The 24115-nt window shown below is 28.2% G+C and overlaps 5 protein-coding genes across 5 annotated transcripts; 3 read left to right on the top strand and 2 right to left on the bottom strand.

The window, feature by feature from the left end:
* Positions 1–1531, top strand: LOC126851503 (17-beta-hydroxysteroid dehydrogenase 13-like). Its single transcript, XM_050595555.1, has 6 exons — positions 1–159; positions 260–436; positions 513–662; positions 734–993; positions 1111–1236; positions 1312–1531. The coding sequence occupies exons 1-6, from the start codon at positions 16–18 to the stop codon at positions 1376–1378; spliced, it is 924 nt and encodes a 307-aa protein (XP_050451512.1). The 5' UTR covers positions 1–15; the 3' UTR covers positions 1379–1531.
* Positions 1532–2094: 563 nt separating this feature from the next.
* LOC126851495 (aurora kinase B) lies at positions 2095–4270 on the bottom strand. The gene is made up of 6 exons (XM_050595544.1): positions 3972–4270; positions 3499–3690; positions 3281–3415; positions 3049–3207; positions 2658–2889; positions 2095–2546 (listed from the first exon to the last, which is right to left on the bottom strand). The coding sequence occupies exons 1-6, from the start codon at positions 4079–4081 to the stop codon at positions 2448–2450; spliced, it is 927 nt and encodes a 308-aa protein (XP_050451501.1). The 5' UTR covers positions 4082–4270; the 3' UTR covers positions 2095–2447.
* Positions 4271–6611: 2341 nt separating this feature from the next.
* LOC126851476 (probable cytochrome P450 305a1) lies at positions 6612–12890 on the top strand. Its single transcript, XM_050595510.1, has 8 exons — positions 6612–7048; positions 9080–9334; positions 10138–10378; positions 10679–10838; positions 10926–11034; positions 11601–11781; positions 11961–12220; positions 12658–12890. Exons 1-8 carry the CDS (start codon positions 6958–6960, stop codon positions 12843–12845), a joined length of 1485 nt encoding a protein of 494 aa, XP_050451467.1. The 5' UTR covers positions 6612–6957; the 3' UTR covers positions 12846–12890.
* A 1874-nt stretch (positions 12891–14764) lies between these two features.
* LOC126851455 (symplekin) lies at positions 14765–20790 on the bottom strand. The gene is made up of 16 exons (XM_050595453.1): positions 20651–20790; positions 20012–20208; positions 19687–19920; positions 19312–19598; positions 18930–19159; positions 18671–18856; positions 18137–18582; positions 17765–18037; positions 17401–17584; positions 17078–17319; positions 16758–16936; positions 16524–16684; positions 16283–16418; positions 15815–16179; positions 15505–15582; positions 14765–15381 (listed from the first exon to the last, which is right to left on the bottom strand). The coding sequence occupies exons 1-16, from the start codon at positions 20702–20704 to the stop codon at positions 15295–15297; spliced, it is 3339 nt and encodes a 1112-aa protein (XP_050451410.1). The 5' UTR covers positions 20705–20790; the 3' UTR covers positions 14765–15294.
* Positions 20791–20934: 144 nt separating this feature from the next.
* Positions 20935–23795, top strand: LOC126851482 (ketohexokinase-like). The gene is made up of 5 exons (XM_050595517.1): positions 20935–21060; positions 21342–21733; positions 22499–22823; positions 22891–23153; positions 23229–23795. Exons 2-5 carry the CDS (start codon positions 21579–21581, stop codon positions 23674–23676), a joined length of 1191 nt encoding a protein of 396 aa, XP_050451474.1. The 5' UTR covers positions 20935–21060; positions 21342–21578; the 3' UTR covers positions 23677–23795.
* The last annotated feature ends 320 nt before the right edge of the window (positions 23796–24115 follow it).

Genomic DNA, 24115 nt, shown 5'->3' with positions numbered 1-24115 from the left:
ATTCGATCACTAGAGATGTTGCTCAGAATATATTCGCTATGTATTTTAACATTGGATCTCATGATGCTCCTCTGTGGAATATGCTACGCTATCCTGATTGCAATCTATAGAATGTTTAAACCGCCATCCTTGAAAAATCTTAATTTTGAAGTTGCTATGGTAATAGTGGGAATATATAATTAGCCAAATATAATTATAATATATAATATATAAACTGTGATGAATTCAAATTTTGTTACTAATGTATGTTATAATTTAGATTGTAGGTGCAGGACGTGGAGTAGGTAGGGAACTCGCTCTACAGTTATGTCAATTTGGTGTCACGGTTGCTTGCGTAGATATTAATATTGAAACTTGTATTGCTACTGTACAAAGTGCTAGGCAAATACATGGAGTATGTAAGAATTATCAGTGTGATGTACGAGACAAGGAAGCAGTATGTATTTTTATTGTTAAGTCACATAATCATGTCGATTTATTTGTATTCTTATTGGTATATTGATATTAAATAGGTTGTTCGAACAGTAAATCTCATTAAGAAAGAATTAGGAGACATTACAATGCTCTTCCATTGCTGCGGTTTGCCCAGTCCACGTGCATTAGTACAAGCATCATCAGAAGTAAGGGATATTATGGACTTAACAATCATTAGTCATTTTTGGGTAAATGTCCTTTTGATATGTATTTTGATGTACAAAGTTTGGAGAAAGTATACTCAATGTTATTTTTATAGTTGTTGGATTCAGTTTTGCCATGTATGCGACATGCTGGTAAGGGTCACATCACAATCTTGTCTTCTGTCGCCGGTCTTTCTAATGGATCAAGTAATCGTAAAACCAGAGTTCCCTTATCTACTGCTCAATTTGCACTACAAGGATTAGCTGAGTCTTTACACATGGAACTGAGACATTCAAATAGTAATATCATTGTTTCATTAGTTCATGTATATTCATTTATTGTTGGGACAGAAGCTGCGAAAGATATACGTTTTAGGTAATAAACACATTTGTAAGCTATATATTTAATTTATATCATTAATTTTTATTAATTTTATTGCATATTGATTATTTATTTTTTTAATTTCTAAATTTCTCAAAATATATTTTGTAGAATACCAAGTTACTTTGGTACAATGTCTGCCACGGAAGCAGCTAAACAAATTTTAGATGGTGTTCGCCGAAATTACGCAGAATTTAGTGTACCAGGATATCTGTTTTATCTCGGACATATCCTTAGGTATTTTTGTCATTTTTTTATGAATTTATGAAATAATAGATGAATAATAAGCTAACAATTTTCTTATATTTTCAGGATTCTTCCAAAAAAGGCATCCTTAATGTTGCGAGATTTGTTAGACACTGGAGTTGATTTTGCATGATGTTATATACAAGTAATATTTTGTTATATTTTTTTTTTAATATGATTGCGATATTTTGTTATGTGCAAATACACATACCTTGATACTTAATGTGCATGAAACTCAAAACTGCTATTTTTGAGTATGTATAATGGTTTTATATTTACTTATTTCTTAAGAAGAAAAATATACAGCAGGAATGAGAATTTATGCAACAAAATATATTTTATTACTTTCATGTAATATTATCATATTATTTAATTATATTTTACTTGCATGTTTATGGTGCATAAATATAAAAGTTACATTTTACAAAGTATATTTACAAAGATATAATATGTACATATATTGTACAATGTTGAGACTGATTTGTAGATTTTAATTTTCATGCATAAGCAATATACTGTGTATACTGTATATATAAATCAATTATATTAAACTGCTGTTTGTATAATTTTAGTGCCTGAATTAATGATTATATTATTTATAATGATCACAATGCAGTAGTAACTTTTAAACAGATTTGCATTACTATATAATAGCTGCTTAATTTTCAATATTATGCAAATAAGCAAACAAATGATTAAAATATATCGCTTGCTTAATTCTATTTTTGGAAAAAAAGATTTCTATTAATTGAGGATGTGTATCTTGTTTGTTTTCACATACATTTTACTTGATAGATGCATAAGTTTATTCATTTAATAAAATTTATTACTTTAGGAAAAGTAACAAATACATTAAATTATATCAACTTCAATCAAAATAGTTGGTCAAATTTGTAAAATGAATATTATTATATATGATAATATTTTGTCTAAAGAGATGAATACAAATCCAGAGTGTTTTAAAAGTTACAAAAAATTAAAACATGGAAATATTCATAATTCTAAATATTACATGATATGAAAGAACACGCTATAAAAAAACAAATGTTGATACTTATTGATATTTTTGATTCTTTAGTCCTTAGATATATAAATATATTTTTGATGTCGCATCTAACTATAAAGCAGAAAAGTAATCAAATACAAAATATATATATATGTTTAATAATACCAATGAAGAAAAACCTTTTCTCTCTTTTAATTCAAGCTTTCTGTTTAGGTGAATCTTTGTGTTCTATAATCCAGGGATGTCTTTTAACTTCAGCCATAGAAATTCGCTCCGTGCTTCTTTTTTTGATTAGCTGTAAAGATAAATTTATAAGTTAAATATATATTTTTATTATTTGTATTTATTTTTTTATTATTTATATTTATTATATATGTGATATAAAGATATGAGAGATAAATGCTACCTTAGATATAAGGTCTTTGGCTCCAGGTTTAATTTCAACTGGCCATTTTATATGAATAGTTTTTATTTTGGCATATGTTTCTTGCGTAGAACCACTTAAAAAAGGTGGCTGTCCTGTAAGGAATTCATAACAGAGAATTCCCAAACACCAATGATCAACATAGATATCATAGGTCTGTCCCATCACCATTTCTGGTGGCAGATAATCTAAGGTTCCACACAATGTGTTCCGTCTGAAAGGATAGAATTTTAATATCAAACTGATTCCCTAGATTTGAACGGAATCAACTCTTTCAATATTATCAAATAAATAATACTTTTGAAATTATGATAAAAACATATTCGAAATATTAGCTACTAAACTAATAAAAACGAGTGAATTTCAGGCTTACTTTGAGGATGGTGCATGCACAGACCATCCAAAGTCTGCGAGTTTTATATCACCATCATATGTGAGCAATAAATTTTCAGGCTTTATGTCCCTATGAATCACATTGTTTTTGTGACAATATTCCAAAGCATCGGCCACTTGATAAGTATATTTAGCAGACCTGACAAAATATTTGAAGCATAAGTAATTTGTAAAAAATTATATATACAATAATAAGAACTATAAATATATACAAGTGCTCATTAAATTTCTCATCTGGCTGACGTTTTAACTCCTTATATAATTCACCTCCTGCGGCAAATTCCAAAACTAAATAGATTCTTTTAGCATCATGAAAATACGTTAATAATTGAAGGATATGTGGATGTCTGTAATAATAAATATAAATAAATGAATCAATTCATCTAAAAAAATATTTATATAAACATGTCTTAGAATGTAATGTATATACCTTAAATGTGTTTGTATTTCGATTTCTCGCATTACTTGCTTCTCCACACGTCCTTTTACCAATTCAACTTTGTACAATGTTTTTAAGGCAACCATATAATGAGTAGTCTTCTCTCTAGCTAGATACACACGACCGAATTTTCCTCTTCCTAGAGGTGCTCCAATTTCAAAATCTTCTAAGTTCCATTGGTAGCTTAATTAATAATATATATTATATAAACTGTGCAAATATTTAAAAGATTATTTATCTGATTTATGTTTTATGAATCTTTTATTTTATACAAGATTAGTTGAACAAAGTTTAAAGTCTGGCAATAAAAAATATTATTAATTTGATATTAATTCATGATCAATTTAAAAATCCTTTAATAATAATGAATACATAATAAAGCTATTATATGCTTATAAGCTTAATAAAGCTTATTTCCTTTAAGTACTTTTGTATAATATTGCTATTTTAATATATTTACTTACTTTTTGCCCCTGTTTTTAACGTGATCCATCATCTTACGAATTGTTTCTTCAATAGCTTCCTTGTACTCAGATACAGTTGATGGCATTTTGAATGCCTGTCCACTTTCCATTGTGTGAATAATATATTGTACAATATTTATATGTTACTGAAAAAGAAATATATGATGTAATATATGTATAAAGTCTGTCCACTATTATTCTTTCTCTATTAATTGTATAATATTATTTATAAACGTAGACGTAGTTCAATTCAAATCAATCAGATATGAATATGTCTGTACGTGCCACATGATAACTGATATTCTTTTCCCTCGCATTTGAATCTTAAATTTCAACGTCACAAATAAGCGACATCTGCATTCAATGGATACAACTAACGATAAACTGATGGATTGTCCAGAAGCGATGGAATCTGATTGATGGATTTATGCAAGTAACTAGTAATCAGAGATTCAACTTTTGGTCAATAGTTGGACTAGGTATTATATATGTCTATGGTTTAATAAATTTATTTAACGCATGTCTGTACGCATTTGTCAGAAAAGAATGGAAATTGAGAGGTTATTCCAAAAATACGCGGGAGCACGCGTATTTTATTTTTGGAGTAGAGAAATTCGATTGTCTTCAATTTCAGATAAATCCTAAAATATAGTAACTATTATAATTGTGCTTGTTCAAATAGCTAAAATAAGCTATAATCGCTATAATCCTATAATCGCTTTCTTCTCTCGTTTTCTTCTCTTTATATATATCCTTTACATATACTTATTCTTTATCTGCTATTTCATGCATTGTTTTTTTTTTATTAGGCCATATTTAAATATATATATTCTTTTACATAGAAATATATTTTAGAAAATTAAATATACAATATATGTTATGGGCGTGATATGATATATATACGTTACTCAGAAAAAAAAAAAAAAAAAAAAAACACTAAAAATTAGGCTATTTTGAAAATCATTGAAACAGGGAATCATCGTAAACAAAAAATTGAAAAAAACATTTTATTTGAAGCTTGAAGTTTCAACTATAACGTGATATCAATTTTTTTATTTTCTTATTTCTAGAAAAGGTTTTCTTTCAATATCATGTAACTCGGTCAAAAAAATTAAAATCGTAGGAAAATTGAAAAAAGCAATTTGTAGGCAAAATATTGTAGTTTATAAAACTTAAGTAGAATTTTTCGAGAGAAATTTTTTTATCGATCTGCAGAGCACTAAAAATAAATAATTTTAAGGAACAAAACAATGTGTTCTTTTTTAAAGCAATTTTAAAGCAGAACAAGTAAAATAAAAAAATTTTTTAAAACCACCGATAGCGGGTTAAAATTCAAATTTCCAACTTCAAAATGCTTTTTTAATTTTATATCTACAATGATTTTTTATCGAGTTTCAGCGGTTTGAAAGTAGCCCAATTTTTAGGGTAAAAAAAGTATTCCCTATTTTTTTTTTTTGAGCAGTATATATATCGGATGTATTATATATTTAACGATTAGTAACTATTATTATTATTTTCAATTTTCAGATGAAAATAAATTTGTCAAGATCATTTAAAAGGTATGTTAATCATTTTGATGTTGGCTATACATCATGATAGAAAAATGCATTTAATAAGGTACGTATCATTTCAATTTGTTACGATAAAATCATAAGAAAGACCGAAATTAATATATAGTTTCATTTATTTTAAACTCGATTGCGTTTAAGATAGATAATATATATTAAAATCTTTTGAGAGTGGGTAAAAAATAAAACGTGTAAAAAAAATGCAATTAAAATAAACAGATATGTGACAGTAGAATGTAACAAGTAGATGAGCAGCCGCTCATTATTTCTTAATTTATGCATTAATCGAATTAATATTATTATATTGCACCGTAATTTTATAAACTTTCTTTATAGTAATTTGTTTACAAAATTTCTTAAAATTAAATAAAGAATTGATATATATTTATAATTTATATTAATTTTTCATCTGATATAATTGATTTCTTTATTCAAGTTTTACTGAAACTTAAATTAGAGATTAATCTTTTTGGCAAACTTGAATATAAGGATTGAAACTAATAAAAAATTTCCTCAAGTATATTAATTTAAAAATATTAATGTAATCATAAGGTGACAATATTATGTTGGATTTAAGAGTATTTTTTCGAATAATATATCTCATATATGATTTGAATATATTTCAATGAAAACGTAAAAATTTATTTCGAATTTTCTAGCTTCTTCGGATTCTCAATTATCGCGTAATATCCGAAAGATAGACTCACAATATTTAATTAATATGTTATTTAATTAATATTTAATATATTAATATTTAATAATCGTTGTTAATTAATTCGTATGTACCATATAAGTTAATTTTCGCGCCAAGAGCAGCCATATATACATTTAATGATATAATCGCCAACATTTTTAAATGCGCATTGTTAATGGCAACATTAAAATGAAACAATAAATTAAAGATAACATATTATCATTAAAAAGAAAATTTAATGTATCGACAAGCATATCATTAAATAAATAATTTAAATATATGCGGTTTATTATAATGCGCTTTATCACCGAGATAAGTTCGTTTCGCTCTCGTTAAATAGAAGTTTCCTGGTTGGAGCCACCATCATTAACTATCGAATATAACTCGCTGTAATCCGACAATTTAGTCAGTAGTCAGTTGATCCACACCCATACAAGTAGATCTCTTATTCGGGCGCGCTCAAATAATGTCAGATATCTAGACATTGAGTTGTGACCGAATAAAAATAATTTTTGTTGAGTAACACAGCTTCGTAAGCAGGTCTACTTAAACAATTTTCAGTCTTAATAAGACACGTAAACGCGATCAATTGAAGAAGTCAATTTTAAGCTCGGAAGTCTTATCAAAATTTATCTATCTGAGAACGGATAGAACACGACGAACTATTCTGAGGAACACGTGTTAATTCCGAGAAGAGAAAGAGAAAAAATATCAGCGAGACACAATGATAATGATATTGACCGCGATAATTTTGGCTCTTTTCCTAATCATCATATTACAAGAAATGTCAAAATATCCATCAAATTATCCACCAGGTAAAATGTTATTATTCTTTTGCTCCTCTTTTGCTCTACAGAAAGAACAGTAGATGCAATTATATTGCGTATTTTTATCTTATTAGAATCATATGTTAATATAATAAGATCATATTTTAATATAATAAGATTATAATATATTTTTTCTATATAGATTAAATGTCTAATTATAAACGAAATGCTTATATCCGTAAATATTCTTAGTTATATAATTTTTCATATACAATACAAAATCTTATTCTCTCTCTTTAATTAAAAATAAAATTTAAGAGTTAAAAAGAGTTTTTAACTTATTTCAGTGATAAAGACTATAATAAGCCGCATATATTTAAATTATTTATTTAATGATATGATTGCCGATACATTCAATTTTCTTTCTAGTGATAATATGTTATCAATTATTTATTGTTTCATTTTAACATTGTCATTAACATGCGCATTTGAAAATGTTAGCAATTCATTATAATTAAGTCATATCATGAATAATTAAATTGTTTAAAATGTATGCCGGAAACTATTTAAAAGATAAATCTTATCTGTATCGTTTAAATAAGAAGGAAACTTTTTTCTAACTCTTTTAAATTTTATTTTATGATTAAAGAGGGAGAATATATATACAGTTGATCAGAATTCATGGAACAATCAAGAAGGAAATGAATCTTAATGCCTTAAAATAAATCGAAATGATTGATTTTTTTTTTTAGTTAAAGTTCTGTTTTCGAAAAAAAATGAGTTTGAAAATCTGTCGATTTTCGATTACATGTTTATTGACTGAAATTCAATGAATTCGATTTTATTGCGGACGTTTTCGTTTTTTTTTTTATTCATTAAATTATTATTAATTTTGTCCAATTATGTACACGTATTTGACAGATTTTTAAACTTATTTTACTCGAAAACGGAGCTTTAATTGAAGAAAAATTATTCAAAATTATTTCAATTTATTTTGAGGCGTAGAATTACCTCCTTCTTTCTTGTATCATAAAGTCTAGCACACTATGTATTTAATAACTATTCTGATGAAAAAAGTGACGCGATGCTAACAAATTTTATTGTAATTTACACAAAATGCATTTTTTACGTTGCTTATTAAACATTTATCTTTTAATTCTAAAAAATTATTTTTATATGTTTGTAAAATTTGAACAAATTATTGCATAAATTTGAGCATTTTATATATATATACACTTGATTCTTAACCTTGACTTCTCAAAGATAAGTAACATATTGTTCGGTTTAGAGCAATATGTTACTTATCTTTGAGAAGTTCAAATTTTACAAACATATAAAAATAATTTTTTAGAATTAATCACTTATCACTTACTGCTCGAACTATTTAATATACTTGAACAATTTAATATAAATAACTGCGAATTAAATCGATTTATTAAATTAGGCAACTAATAGTATTTTCAATTAAACGGATTTTGATTAATAATGTCATTGTATCTACCAATAAAAGACATTTCATTTGTTAATTTGTCAATTTCTCGCGTCATTTTCACACAAAAAATCGCTCTGTTTCATTTACAGACATAATCTTATTAACATGACGCCACTAATTTTTTTTACGAATATTATCTCTTCAACGTCAATATTCTTAATAATAATTATAATGGCATACTTGATATGCATTCTTTAGAATTTTTTTTTGCGTTTTTTGTATGTTTGCGCTTGCGGAACTAATATCAACGGACTGATACATTAATTTTATTATTAACACGCGCTAATGATGACCAAAAAAAAGGCCGAAAGGTTTGCCTAGAATTTTTGTAAAGTTTACCTATTTACAATAAACTTTGATGCGCTACTAATAACCGCGCTTGGCTCGCATTGCCTTATATATACATTTCCAAAAAAAAAAAAAAATCCTTAAAATCAGCCTTTTTTAACCGTTACTAATTTCTACTCTTAAATAAATGTTGATTTATAATTATTTCTAAAATAAAAGTGAAATTAAGCATCAAAGAAGAGACATTTTTACACAATAATAATTTTTACATTTACTTTATATATATAAAAAATTTTTAGGTCCTTTTCCATGGCCATTTGTTGGGAACATATTTTATTTTCGAAAATTGTTAAAAAAGCTTGGCGGATTACATTTTGCTTTTTTGGAACTCAGCAAAAAATATAATAGCGATATCATCAGTCTACGATTAGGAACCAACGACATGATTATTGTTTCAAACAGTAAACTTATACAGGAAGTACTTAGCAAAAGAGAGTATGACGGACGTCCTTGGAATGAATTCATAAAGATACGAAACATGGGAATGAAAAAAGGTAACGAATTTGTTTGGAGTTATATTAAAGTTTCAAATTTTAGCAAATTGATTTTTTTATAATATAAAAACTTGTATGTACAATTTTATCATAGAGATAATTATTTTGCTACTTTAGTTTTTTGAATTAAAGTGGAATTTCTTTTTTAAACTGTTAACGAATAACTAAGTTATTTATACATATGCGTTCTCAGCTATCAGTTTTTAACATTTCTATTTATATCTCATATCTTCTCAAATATTTGATAATAGTAGAAATAAATTTAAGACGAGAACAATCAAGTAGGAAATGTAGATAACAGTCAAGACACAAATATCGGTGTGTGAATTTATTATTATTGTATCTCATATATGTTAAATTAATTTTATTAATATTTATTATATCTTCTAAACTAAAAATTTAAAAGGTTTCTCCTCTTCAGCATACGTCATATATCACTGAGAATTGAATTGTTTTATCTTTTTTTTTTACTTCTCGAGAAATAAAATTAGAGAATTTCATATATTGTATTTTAGGTATCATATATTGTATTTTTTCATATTTTGTATTTTACTATTTGATATTTTTTTTCGATATAAAGTCATGATAAAGTCACCTAAAATACAATATATGAAATTCTCTAATTTTATTTCTCAAGAAGTAAAAAAAAAGATAAAACAATTCAATTCTCAGTGATATATGACGTATGCTGAAGAAGAGAAACCTTTTAAATTTTTAAATAAATACGTCCGGTTAATATCTGAGAATTGTTGCCTAAACAGCAAAAATTAAGATGATGACTTAATTAAAATTACTAATATTAGGAATCACGATGAATGATGGTCAAGATTGGAAAAAATTACGCTCTTGGTCGGTACGCACTCTAAAAAATATTGCTTTCGATAAACAAAAAATGATGCAGTTTCTTATGGATGAGCTGACACTTATCCTGGAGAGACTAAAAGATGGTGGCGTGCAAGATATACACCCCATAATTGCACCAACTGTAATAAATGTATTTTGGGCTCTAACAACAGGAATGAAACTTTCTGAAGATTCGTCAAGGTACGAGATGTTTTTCGTATAATAACTACCGTAAATTTATTTCCCGAAAATTTTGAATGTAATTCAAATGTAATATATAATCGATTCTTTGCTTTCTGTTTTCTGTTCTTTACTACTTCTCTTTCGTTAATTTAATAATATTTTATATGTAATTATGTGTTAAGTGCACAAAAGAGTGTGTTGTGTTAAAAAACTGACAAAGGTCTCTCCGAAAGCAAACAATGAAAAAAATATAATGATTCATTTATATAAATCGATTTGATCTGTAATGGTTTACCGTTTTACTCGTTCTGACTATAGATTACGGAAATTTTTTACCTTAATGGATCGTCGCTCGGATTTATTTGATATAGCTGGTGGAATTTTGTCCGCTTTTCCTTGGCTACGTTACGTCGCTCCTGAGTTCACGGGATATAAAACCCTTCTCGCATTAAACTACGAACTTAAGGACTTATTAATGGTAATTTTAATGGCTTTTATTTTTAGCGCCTTTGCTTCCATTTATCAAATATATTTACGATCTATTGTAATTGTTTCGAATATATAGGAAACTATTAATAAACACAAACAACAATATGTCGAAGGAAAAGAAAATGATTTTATCGATGCATTTATCCAAGAGATGATCACGGAAAATGATAAGTCTGTGTTTTCAGGTACGAGTCCAATTGCTTATCGTTAATGACGTTCAGAGAGTAATGCAACAACCTCATTTTCTTTTTATAATTTATTATAAAGACTTTAAATATATTGTTACATCATATAAACTCTTGATATTCATTTAAGTTTATTTTTCAATATAATCCCATTTTAATTTTGCGATTTTATGCCATTAAAATACGCGAGCTTGTATATTGCTTTTATTACTCTGACTGTATGTTATTTTGCGACTTAAATGCGAGAAATTGAAAACAAATTAAAGAAATTTTATTATAACATTTTTGTTTATAATAGTATTTTAAAATTGATTGCTAATTTCTCTCTCTTGATGAGTGCTTACAAATCGAGTTGTAATTGTCCATCCATTCTCCATCGATAAAAAATTTAATTAATGTTTTTTGCACATGACTCAACGACTTTATTTTTAAAAAGCTATTCATCATCATAGCGAAAGACCTTGAAATCACTATACACTTCACTTTTACCCGACAAAATAATGAATTAAAAAGAAATAATTTATACTATTTTTTTAAATGTGCGATGTTTTATGTTTTCCTTTAAGATGATAATCTCATTTTAACGTTGCTCGATTTTTTCATCGCTGGAATACAGACCACAACGGCAACATTAGACTTTCTCTTTTTGCAAATAGTCAATCATCAGGATATACAACGCAAACTGCATGAGGAAATCGATGTCGTAATCGGCTCCAATAGACTTCCTACTTTGGAAGATAGAATAAGGTAATAATGTGTGATAAAACTTTTAATACATTTTTATATAAGCGTCGAATAAATTTTTATTTCAAAATATTTTTTGTGACTTTTATTTTTCGCGTGTATTTTTTATTACTTAGCTCTTGAAAAGTATATTTAATTTTGAATTATTCATTTTAAATTACTTATTTAATTTCAAATTACAGAATGCCTTTTACGGAGGCTGTACTTTGCGAAAGTCAACGTATATGGCAAGTTACACCTATAATTGGTCCACGTCGTGTTCTCAATAATACGACACTTGGAGGTTACACTATACCAAAGAATGCCACCGTTTTATTAAATCTAGTTTGTAACAATATGAATCCAGAATTATTTCCTGATCCGACTTTATTCAAGCCAGAAAGGTATTTGGATAAGCAAGGCGCTTATCAAATGGACCAAAATTTAATACTATTTGGAAAAGGTAAATGATTTATGGAGAAATAAGTTATAGAGAAAAATTAAATGTTGCAACATATTTTACAAGATTTGTCAGTTATAATTATGTATTATAATTATGATAGTTCTATCGTTCTCCAATTGTTTAATAATGCAAGAATTTAGTTAATAATGCACGATCTTCTAATCGTGAATATCTTTTCCGTTGAAAAGAAATAGTATTGTCTTAAACAATATGCGAAATCGTTTGCTACAATGAACTATAATTATAGTCAAATTGAAATCTGGATATCGATTATGTTTTTCTCTAGGGCGGAAAAAATATTACTATTGAAATTAATGACAAAATTTTTTACTTTTCACGATTTCGCCCTAAGAAAAGTTACATGGTTGATATCCTGCAGCAATTATTTCGATCAATATTCGACAAATATTCTAAAAATTCTTCTTTTTTTTTGTTAGGGAAAAGAAGATGTCCTGGTGAAGTATTGGCAAGAAGTGCTTTGTTCCTACTGTTTGTCGGCATAATGCAAAAATATTATTTACGTCCAGTACCAGGTGAAAAATCCATCAAAATAGATCATATCAGTGGAATAATAGTGAAATCAAAGCCTTATCAAATGTTAATTGTTCCACGAAATGTAACGTAATATGGATAATATATTCAAATTTATTAAATTTATATAAATATTAAATATTAATTATATTATTATGTTCTATTTAAAAGAATTTATTTCGAATAAATTTCATCTTGTTTTGTTTAACATTTGATATTAAAATAGATTTGATTTTAATATTTTTTATAAAAGATAAATGTAGATTTAATTGCTGAAAAAAATAAAAATGCGATTGAAGAGATCCTCTTTCTTTTTTTTCTTCTCTTTATGTAAAAATGTGTCTATTCTTTGAAAGTAACATAGATACGACTTTGGCGATTAGTCATAAATGTAGCTACGAAGTTTGCAAACAACCTGGTGTATGGATGATCTGGTTTGTATCAAATACGAATCTTATCAAAAACTTTGATACGATGATCGCTTTTTTCAAATATCACTCTACAACCCAGAAATCTATAGCATGTTATAAAAAGATAGAAATATCAGGTGTAATCTGTTGTGTTGATACTTTCAAATATCAAGTCTATTAGATCACAAGATAAGATAATAGACTTATCCTTCCTCCGATACAACTAATAAAAAAAACTGTTTAGAACTGTTGTAGGTGTAGGCCATGTAAACATTTCGCTCGTGTTTTTCTCGTTTGTTTTCTGCTCGTTCATTCGCGAATATACCTTTGTATTTGCAGGTATTTTAATTCTTTTTAAGTGAATAGAGATATTTGATATACTAACAAATTTCTTCTATTTTCAAGATTCTTCCAAAAAAGCTTTTCATATTAATTTGTTAGAGACATTGGAGTTAATGTTACATGTAAGTATGCAATATCCTATACATAAAAATATCTTATGCCTAATGTATATGTGCAAATGAAAATTACAATTACATTCAGAGACTAATAATAGTTTTACTTTTTAACAGATTATTATTATTCTTGAAATCTTTACTAGATGTTGTTTCTCACAGCAAGAAATTTCTAATTTCTTTTATTTTTTTAACGTTTATTTAAAACTGTTTTGTATATATAATGTTTCATCATTTATTTATTCCTTAAGAGAAAAAATATGATAGATGCACAGATATGTAACAGATATGAGAATTTTTTTATGTAATAAAAAATTTTATTATTTTTTTATATACATAATATGAATTAAATAAGCTGTTTAAAAAATTGTTTACTTAAATTATTTTTATATGATTCTGTGATGTTAAATTCCATGATTAAATTCATTTATGTTTTTATACATATTAAATTTTTTTGAGTACACATATATAATTTCTAACGTACATATATACATATATGTGCAATATTTTGAAATTAATTTGTGATTAATTCAATTATTATGTACACCCGACAGTAATATATATATATATATATATATATATATATATATATATATATATATATATATATTACTATATATATATATATATATATATATATATATATATATATATAACCGATAGTAATATATACAATTATATCAAACTAATATGAACATTGAATTATATTTTTTTCTATTCCATTAAAATATTATTTTTGTAATAATCGCGATATAAGTGTAATTTTCAAACGGATTTATATTATTGTAAAATGGCTATTCATGTTGCGATGTTACGCGGGCAAGCAAGCAATTAATCGAGAAATGTGTGTGGTCACTCGCGAGCTTTTAATTTTAGAAAATTAGAAATTTATGAGATAAAATTTCTGTCAATCAATTTAAAATTCTGTCAATCAAATTAAAGTTTTAACTAATCTAGTTTCCTATTCTCTAAAACTTCATGTGTATTGTATGTGAAATATATCTGATAAATATATTATATTTTAGATAACTTACACACTGATATTTCTCTCTCTCTCTCTCTCTCTCTCTCTCTCTCTATATATATATATATATATATATATATATATATATATATATATATATATATATATATATTGTAGCATTAAATCAAGGCATTAATCATAAATGTAAAAAATTTTTTAGAGATTTTAAGAAAATTGATATTTTTTCAAATATATCGAAGTTCATCAATAGCTTAATTTATGAGAAGAATCAGATAGCATCCATATGCTCTCAACATCACATTATATATTAAAATGAATATATAGATGACAATGATATATATAATATCAAATCAAAATCATTAAAAAAATATTAATAATCACTTAAATCGCTGCTATCTTACTGTTTTATCTTAAAATGTTTGCGATTTTACTCTTCCTATAATCGCACATTTAGTGCTAAATGTTAATTGATTAAAGTTTCAAATTCAAAATTATACTCAGTGCCAAATGGGGCTATAAATAGGGATCATTGTCAATGCAATATGTAGCTGTAATACACATAGTTTACAGCAAGGTAAACAAAAATAAAAATAAAAAATAATTTACTGTATAGATTACAGTATTGCAGATTCGTTAAATATTAAAATACTCAGTAGACGATGCTTCTGATCCTAACACTGGAATGATTTTATACTAATCTAAACCGGGAGGAGCTGGTTCCGAAAGATCAATTTCCATTGTATCTGGTTTTTGATCATTCGAATAATCACCAGGTGGTGCCTGAAAGAAATTGATGGAGGAGATATTTTTGGGTCTCCCCAATATCGTGTTTATTTTAAAGAATTATATTATAAAGAGAGGGCTTAAAAAACTGTTCCTTTATATACAGGCATCTTTACTCACAATATCAAACTCATCGTGCATGTCACAGGGCACTTTACCCTGTATGACATCCATTATCGATTGCGGAATGTGTGCTTTCTAAAAAATAAAAATAAATATTGTATCTTAATAAAATGTTCTCCTTTTTCTTCATTGAATTACCAAATCAATATAAAACATACATAAAATATTAATATTATTTATATTAAAGCTTTGCTATATTTAATATCAAATTTAGAGTATGTAATTTTATTTTAATATATTTATTCATCTAATAAATTCAGTTATGTTTAATATTACATGTGTGATAAAAACATGCTAAGGAAAGTACCTGATTCTCGGCAAAAGCTTCAACATGGGCTAGTAAAGGAGCGCGTAAATTACTGGCCATTCGGAGCGCCTCTGCCAATTGTGCCGGCGGTAATTGCAGAATAACAGCAAAACTTTGTGGTTGAGTGCGTTCGCAACATTTGACAAAGCCTTCCCATACTTTTGGCTGTTTCCACACTTGCTTCAGAATTAGACGCTGAAGTATGTTCATGACAAATCCGCTTAGCCTGGGATAAAGAGCTAAACTCTGTATAACTGTGCGCATCAGTAGTGTTGGCAGAGGTGTCATCTCCATAAGGTGTTGCATCACAACCGCGACCGTTTCTTGCGTATACGCTTGTTTTTCAGCAAAGCAAAGAGAAGTTGCTGAAACGAGAAGAGATATATTCGTAAAGTTTATGGGCAATTACAATTTTCTCTTAAATATAATATCCTCTTAAATAAACAAATGTTACAGAGAATGATTTACCTTTAATAACAGTTTTTAATTCAGCCTTGCTTGAATCTATATTATGTAAAGCTATTAATAATTCTGCAGGTGTAATAGGTGATGTATGAGGTATACCGCTATCATTATTATGTGTTCCAAGTAATCTATTAAATACCTTAAAAAAAATAAATATATTTATTAATAATACTTTATAGAATTATGCTTAAGAGATAGCAGACTGAAAAACGACTGAAAGAAACTTAAAAAAAAATATATTTACTTCTTTGACGACGATAGGATTTAATTTTATCAGTTTTGGGAGTGCGGCAATCACTTCTTTTTTTGTGAGTCCATTTAGGACAGGTATTAAAAATCTTACATCAGAGACTCTAGTCTGATATAACTCTCGTACCCTGGCTACCAATTCTGTACTTGGAGCAGCTACATATACAAACAACATGTAAAATACAAAAATCAAATAAATATATTTTATCTATAAGTAGTGATAACATACATTTCTCTGTAAGAATATGTATAATCCTTGTAACTAAAGTTTCAGATCCTTTTGGACAATTCTCAACAAGTGCGAGCAGCTGTGGGCTGCCCATACCTAAAGATCTTACTGGTCCCTCCACTAATCTTAATACAATACGTTTCACATCTGCTGCCATTGATGTATACACTCTCGCCAACCTATCATAATTAAGCATATAATTGTAAGAATAGAGATACATATATACTTATATATATTCGTTTTTTTGTTTTTTTTACAAAAAGATATATATATATATATATATATGCATTTAATATAATATATGTTTTAATTGCACTTACTCGTGAATGAGATCTTGATGTTCACTGAGAAGAGCAAGATATAAACCTAAACAAGCACGTGTAGTCGATTCAGTCCATTGGCTTTCAATTTGCGGTCTGCCTCTATCTTGCCCAAAAACAATTTCAGGTGGGTTATGAAGACGTAAAAAGCCTAGATATAGAACTGCATATTCCTCAATCAGTTTACTTAATTCTGGCCTGCTGTACAACTGACAGACTAATTGTATAGCAGCCTCCCGTATCTATATAAATACGTTTTATGTGATTTAATACATTTGTTGTATATAATTATGTGTCGTATAACACTTGATTTAAAATCTTACTGTATTGTTTTCATGTCCAGTATGGCATAATAAGACATTTAAAAATACTAGTTGTTTCGTCGGTCTACGCACTACCATTTCTTTCAGAAGATGCAATGGTGCAAGACCTCTAATTTCATCAGACGACACCATTTTCAAGGCCTCTACAGCATCTTCAGTTATTAGTGGTGCCTCCAGATATAATCTTTAAAAGAAATATATATATATAGTTTGCCAATTAGAAATTAATATAGGTACTGGTATATACACATTTCTTTTTTTTTCTAGCACAATATTACATTTCTACATACATACATATATACATACATATATATATATATATATATATATATATATATATATAAAAGGGCAAAATTAATATTACCTGGATAACAATGTATCGCGATCTTTACCCTGAACTAAATCGATAGCTGATACTAAAGTGCATAATAAAAAGTTATATGCTTGATGTGGAGCTTCCTGTGGTTTTGTACACAATGTAGTCCGCCTTTGAAATCCTTGCAACAATGCATACTCTTCATACAGCCAACCTAAAGCTAAATCTAATCGATTTCGCATATCATCGGTAATATATCGCAGTACAGCTTCCTTAATATAAGGATTAAAAGTAGCTGCTAGAGTAGTCAGAATTTTAGATCTGTAACATAGAAAAAAATAAATTATTAAAGATGAACATCTCTATTATATATGAGAATCTGTCTGTTTATCATTATCTAAATTTATATTCTGTTATTACCTTATAGCGGCTACGCCACCGAGAACTGCGGTCTTTTCTGAAAGTAATATTCGATTGACAGCCATCAACAACATTCGATCTTTAGTTTCCTTTGAAAGTGGTTTTGTCACTTCTGTTAATTTTAATGCTTTCAAACGATTTCTAGCTTTTGCAAGAGATTTTTCATGAGCTTCCAATGATGCTTTCGCTTCTTTCTCCTTCTCGCGATCTTTTTCGCGTTTACGTTCACGCTTTGCTTCAGCTACGCTAATAGTGGGGTTCTTAATTAAATCTTCCATTACAGCGTCTTCATCTTTGGTATCTTTTTTGTGCTTTTTTGCTTTAGTTTGTTTGATTTGCGCTGCTAACAGCTTAGCAATTGTTTGGCGTTGTATATTAATATCAGTAGTTGCAGTAGGTTGATATTCCCTTTGGAAAATTGTTGTCATAGTATCTGGTACCCATGCCTGTTGAATGCAGCCATTCAGTAAAATAAGATACATTTTAATAGCTTAAACTTTGAATATAAATTAACATATAATTTGTAATACATACCATACTGTCCATCACTAAATCTGTGGCAATTTCTACACTGAGTCTTTCAGCAATAAAACTTTCAGAAAGTTCAATCAATTCTGGTAATTTAAATGAAGGAAGAAGACTTGATGCAGCTTCTACTTCCTCGGATATTACAGCCACATCAATTTTTGCTCGTTTTGCAGCACTAGCAGCTGCTACTTCCTATGTAATAAAAATTCTTTAAAAATTATACAAACACAATAAAAAAATGTTTCTTAAATGAACTCTCATATACCTGTTGACGTTTTTTTATTCGACGAACATCTTCTGGCTTTGGATAGGCCTTAATAATTTCCTGCTCTTTTGCTCCAAGTTGTGCTAATTGTTTAGCTATAGTTGAAGCATATTCTACACTAGCAGGATGTTTTATTAATCCAAGAAGCGTAAGTTTTAATTGTTTTTGTACACTAGTTACTTGAGAATCAGATAGCGTTGGTGGAAGATCATGTTGCAACCTCTGTAAAGCTACATTACATCATTAAATTTTATGCAGAAAAGTTTTAAAAATTAGCTTATATGTATATATATATATATATATATATATATATATATATATATATATATAAGCTAATTTTTAAAACTTTTCTGCATATATATATATTCTGCTACATACATACCTTGAATTACATTTGGCATAAACTGTGGTCTCATTTTAGCAATTAACGCCAACGATCCCATGCATGTCATTAAATTGACGCTACTAACATGTGGAGATCCATGAAACTTAATCAACAAATCCATAACGTGATTTGCTTCTTCTTCTAATTTTCGTCTACGAGCTATTTTCAGTGTTAGCGGAATATCTTCAAGAGAAAAATCATCAGGTTTCTTTGGATAATCAGGATCTGGATATGTTTGTATTAAAATTACACCTTCAAGGAATTTTACAGCTTGTGTTCTTATTCTGAAATTAAAAATATTTTAACAACATTAGATTTACCTGTTTAATGATAAAAATTATCTTCATAATTATTTTTGATTATTTTACTTACCCATCGTTATCACTGTCAATCATATTTATGATTTGAACTTTGAGAGCACTTAGTTGAGTCCATGCCAACTCCATTTCAGATGTAACAACAGTAGCACTAGCAATCCATTTGAGAGCAGCTCTAAGAATTCTACCACTAGCTCTAAGTGCACGTTTAGCCACAGCCGATGTTTCATCTGATGCTAATGTAAGAAGTATTTGAACTATACGAGGGATTACCTCTGGTTGTTTTATTCTAAAAAATTAATTATAAATAATTATATTATATATTACATAAATATTTCTTGTAAATATTGTGAATGATAATAAATAAATTTAATAATAACCCAGCTTCTTCGATGAATCCTGTAATGGTTTTCCTGACCTCGGCGCTTCTATTTATCGAAAATTGAAGAACATCGTCCAAATAAAGCTCTAACAAATGTGGCTCTTTATTCAACAGAAACTCTTGTATTTTACATATATTTGCAACCTTAACTTCTTCAGAGGGGTTCATAGAAGCCTCATTTATCCATTCAACAATCTGCATATACGATAAAATAAATTTGAAAGCAATATAATAGTAATAATCCCTATTTTCTCTAGTCTTAACATTAAAAAAAAAAAAAACAATAAAATTGCTACTACATCATTAAAATATTTTTTGTTTTCATAGAGCATTATGCATTCGCAATATTAGCAACAATTTGTCATTGACATTTGCGAGTGACAGAACCAAACATGTGTGCAAACGTAATCTTTGATTTTGTGCATAATATTTACATAAGGATTGCCATACATTTTACCACAAAGAGTACAAAAGCGGCTCTTTGCGTTTTCTCTCATTTACGCGAATGCATAACGCGAACGACGTATCGTCGAATGAGACACGGTAACATGCCATTTCGCCGATAAAGTTTCGTCGACAGACTATGCGCGCGGATAACGAGACGCGAAATTTTGAGATGAAAAAAATCGCCACTAACCAAATCGCCCGCTCCCTTTTCCGGCTCGGATCTTCTATGCAAACGTGGATCCATCGTTATTTATATATACAAACAAACGGCAACGAATCGTGGAATTTTAACACGGAATTATTAAGCCAGCAGGCGCGAATTTCTCGAGCCACGTGTGTCGCATAAGTGCGTTCGACGTGCGATGACACGCGGTTAATCGTTACGACAAATAAACGAGCCCTCCTCGCTCAATCGTATAATATTACGCAAATATCCGTCGCGGTACCGTAAGTTTGAAGGTAATTTCAAACAACGGGTATTGCGCGGTATGCTAAAAGCTCAATGTCGTCGCCATCTTGGCATTTTGAGCACCCTTCACGACCTTCACGACGATTCTCCTCCTCTTTCTGGCCATTTGGCGCAAGAATTTGAATGATCACGTAAGCGACAATACATTATAGATTTTTCCTCCTATTATTATATTATATAAAATACTTATAAGGGACAATTTTTTTCGAGCATCATATAATTTTCTAATTATGGCAAACTTTATTTTTTCTAAAACACAAACAATTATATTTCCATTATTTTTCCCGTATAAATGGGCAGAGAGTACATAAGAGAAAGAAAATAGATTAAATTTAATATATATGTCATGAGTCCACGCGATAAGTCATGATAATATATAGAACATATGATAATCAAGCATTCTTTATTTCAGATCTGCAATTGGTTGACTCTTCTTTATGCATATACGCTTTATGGACGATCTATGTAAAATTTATGCGAACAGGCCCTAATAAAAACAGATAAAGTTTATGTGCACGATTGTCAGCTAACTTTAGAAACGTTGTGGGTTGTGGGTGACCGCATCTATTCACGTGGCACGTGGGAAACTTCAAACTATTAAACAAAAGCATATGCTTGACCTTGATCGACACTTTCAATTGTCGACACGATGTCGAGTCCGGAGATTGACTTTAACGAAAAGGTCGTCCATGAGTCATCCTCACCGATGGAACTTTACGTGTCGAAGATCTTATGCGTGGGACGCATCTGCCTTGATATTGTTCAAACGTGCGAGCAGTTTCCTGCGGAGGATTCTACTCAAAGGTTAATGTATCATAATGTATCGTTACATGGTCCGAGATTCGTTCGCGCCTAATTCAAATGAGTTTGCCGTGTAAGCGCACGAAAATCTCATTGGCCACACCTCACATATATGTCCGTGATTTGCGACTGCGTATAAATTTCGTATCGATCATATGATCTTATGATGGAAATGATTTTTCTTTTTCTAACTTTTTTTTTAAATAGATAAATTTTTTAGCATCTTACATGAGATAATTCCAATAAAATACGCATATGTGTCCTCTCAACAATGTAAAATGTTTAAATTGTTTTTTCTATAAGAAAGCGATCCATCTGACATTGACAATAATAATAAGAAAGAATTCTGAGAATAATTATTTTAATATTCACCACATATAATACAAAAAAAAACTTGCTTGGATTTTTTTATCTGGAAAAAAGCATAAGAATATTAAAGAAATGACAGTGACGAATTTAATGATTACAATATTCATAAATATATGAGATAAATTAACTTTTTGTTTAACGTTGACCGTATTGATCTTTGCAAAAATATATATTTTTTTTAATGATAGTATTTGTTTTATTATTATCTTGTATTTTATATAAATTACAAAACATTTAATTTTGTGGAAGAAATTCTTATGGAAATTTTACTTTTTGTAATTCTTAATTTTTAAAAGTTATACATATATTATATTGTAGTCTTTTAATTTCTGATTTAAACATATTTTTATTTCTTATTATTTTATTCTTTTTATTTTTTATTGTAAATATATTTTTCAGATCTATTGACTATAGATGGCAAAGAGGGGGTAATGCATCAAACACTTGTACTGTACTATCGTTGCTAGGACAGTCATGCGAATTTCTGGCTTGTTTAAGTGCAGATGAGCATGTCAATTTTATGCAAAATGATCTGCGTAAATATAAAATTGACTATTCGCACTGTCCTATGATAAAAGGCACTGGCTGTCCTACTGCAACTATTATATTGAGTTTAAATACTGGAACTCGTACAATTGTGTATCACAATCAAAATTTACCAGAATTGACAGTAAAGAACTTTGAACAACTAAATTTAGCAGAATACAGCTGGGTTCATTTTGAAGTATGTTTTATAATGTAAATGATAAATTTTTATGTAGTAAAACAATTACAACATTTTATGTTATTAGGGAAGAAATATAGATGAAATGTTGCTTATGATACAATGTATAGAAAAATATAATAACTCTTTAAATGGTACAAATAATCACGATAAGAAATGTATGCCAATTACGATTAGTGTGGAACTAGAAAGTCCTAGATCAGGTCCAAGATTATTAGATTTGTTGTCATATACTGACGTAGCATTTATAGCAAAAGATTTTGCTAAGAACCAGGGTTTTAACGATATGAAGGAGGTAATCCATAGCATTGGCCAAGATGCCAGACTTAGGTAAGAAATACAGAAATTATTTTTTAGAGTTTATATATAAAATATTACTGTGATGAGAGATAAATATTTTTCTAGAGGAGCTATTATTTGTGCTTGGGCAGAAGAAGGTGCAATTGCTCGTACTCCTTGTGGTGCGATAGTACAGTCTCCTGCTTTTCCACCACACAAGGTGATCGATACTTTAGGGGCAGGTGACACATTTAATGCAGCTGTTCTATATTACTTAAATAAGAGTAAATTAGAATTTATGCATAAATATAAAGACGAGGAAGCGAATGATACTAATAAATTGGGGGATGACACTATTGATAATAGCACGATAATTAGACGAGATATTAAACAAAAAAATCTTCATATAGAAAATTTGGAATGTAATCGAACAAAATTTATTGATGAAATGGTTTTACAAAGAGCTATCAAATTTGCATGTTATATAGCTGGTGCAAAAGTCGGTTTAAAAGGCTTTGATCGTCTTGATAAAACTTTTAATCATATCTTACAATCCGATTTTTCAATACATTAGTGCAGAAGATATATTCATATATATTGTATATTTGTTTATTATTATTGTGGATTTATATAAATACAATATAATTTGCATTTTATATGTTTATGTAAAATAAAATTTAAATTAAAAAAATTGATATTTGTGCGTATGTATGTATTTATTTGTGTATGCAAATAATTGTATCTTTTGATATATTATTTTGATGAAGCGATAATTGTAGTTTATATATTCACTTAATATAAATTTTGCAGTGTATGTATATACTTTGTATAATTTGTCATAGAGCTATGCTTTTTAGAAATAGCATATATGCTAATGCTTGTGTTCATCTATCTAAGATAGCCAGAAATGAATTCTTCTATTCATTTTTGATATAAAATAATATTTAATATTTTTAATATTTATATTATCCCTTTTTCACACGCATAAATTTCAATTTTTTTTTTATTTTTGA

This window comes from Cataglyphis hispanica, chromosome 8 (assembly GCF_021464435.1).
Source record: "Cataglyphis hispanica isolate Lineage 1 chromosome 8, ULB_Chis1_1.0, whole genome shotgun sequence".
Classification (NCBI taxonomy): Eukaryota; Metazoa; Arthropoda; class Insecta; order Hymenoptera; family Formicidae; genus Cataglyphis; species Cataglyphis hispanica.
The sequence above is the reverse complement of the archived record's forward strand: the minus strand, read 5'-3'. Positions and strand labels throughout refer to the sequence as shown.

Coding starts and splice junctions, on each gene's coding strand:
- LOC126851503 (XM_050595555.1), top strand. CDS start 16: ATGTTGCTCAGAATATATTCGCTATGTATTTTAACATTGGATCTCATG. Junction 160..259: donor TTAATTTTGAAGTTGCTATG/GTAATAGTGGGA, acceptor GTTATAATTTAG/ATTGTAGGTGCAGGACGTGG. Junction 663..733: donor CAATCATTAGTCATTTTTGG/GTAAATGTCCTT, acceptor TTATTTTTATAG/TTGTTGGATTCAGTTTTGCC.
- LOC126851495 (XM_050595544.1), bottom strand. CDS start 4,081: ATGGAAAGTGGACAGGCATTCAAAATGCCATCAACTGTATCTGAGTAC. Junction 3,416..3,498: donor GAAATACAAACACATTTAAG/GTATATACATTA, acceptor TTATTATTACAG/ACATCCACATATCCTTCAAT. Junction 3,208..3,280: donor GAGAAATTTAATGAGCACTT/GTATATATTTAT, acceptor ATATTTTGTCAG/GTCTGCTAAATATACTTATC.
- LOC126851476 (XM_050595510.1), top strand. CDS start 6,958: ATGATAATGATATTGACCGCGATAATTTTGGCTCTTTTCCTAATCATC. Junction 11,035..11,600: donor TGATAAGTCTGTGTTTTCAG/GTACGAGTCCAA, acceptor TTTTCCTTTAAG/ATGATAATCTCATTTTAACG. Junction 12,221..12,657: donor TTTAATACTATTTGGAAAAG/GTAAATGATTTA, acceptor TTTTTTTGTTAG/GGAAAAGAAGATGTCCTGGT.
- LOC126851455 (XM_050595453.1), bottom strand. CDS start 20,704: ATGGATCCACGTTTGCATAGAAGATCCGAGCCGGAAAAGGGAGCGGGC. Junction 18,583..18,670: donor ATTTAGTGATGGACAGTATG/GTATGTATTACA, acceptor TGCATTCAACAG/GCATGGGTACCAGATACTAT. Junction 18,038..18,136: donor GGTGGCGTAGCCGCTATAAG/GTAATAACAGAA, acceptor TCTATGTTACAG/ATCTAAAATTCTGACTACTC.
- LOC126851482 (XM_050595517.1), top strand. CDS start 21,579: ATGTCGAGTCCGGAGATTGACTTTAACGAAAAGGTCGTCCATGAGTCA. Junction 22,824..22,890: donor ACAGCTGGGTTCATTTTGAA/GTATGTTTTATA, acceptor TTATGTTATTAG/GGAAGAAATATAGATGAAAT. Junction 23,154..23,228: donor GGCCAAGATGCCAGACTTAG/GTAAGAAATACA, acceptor ATATTTTTCTAG/AGGAGCTATTATTTGTGCTT.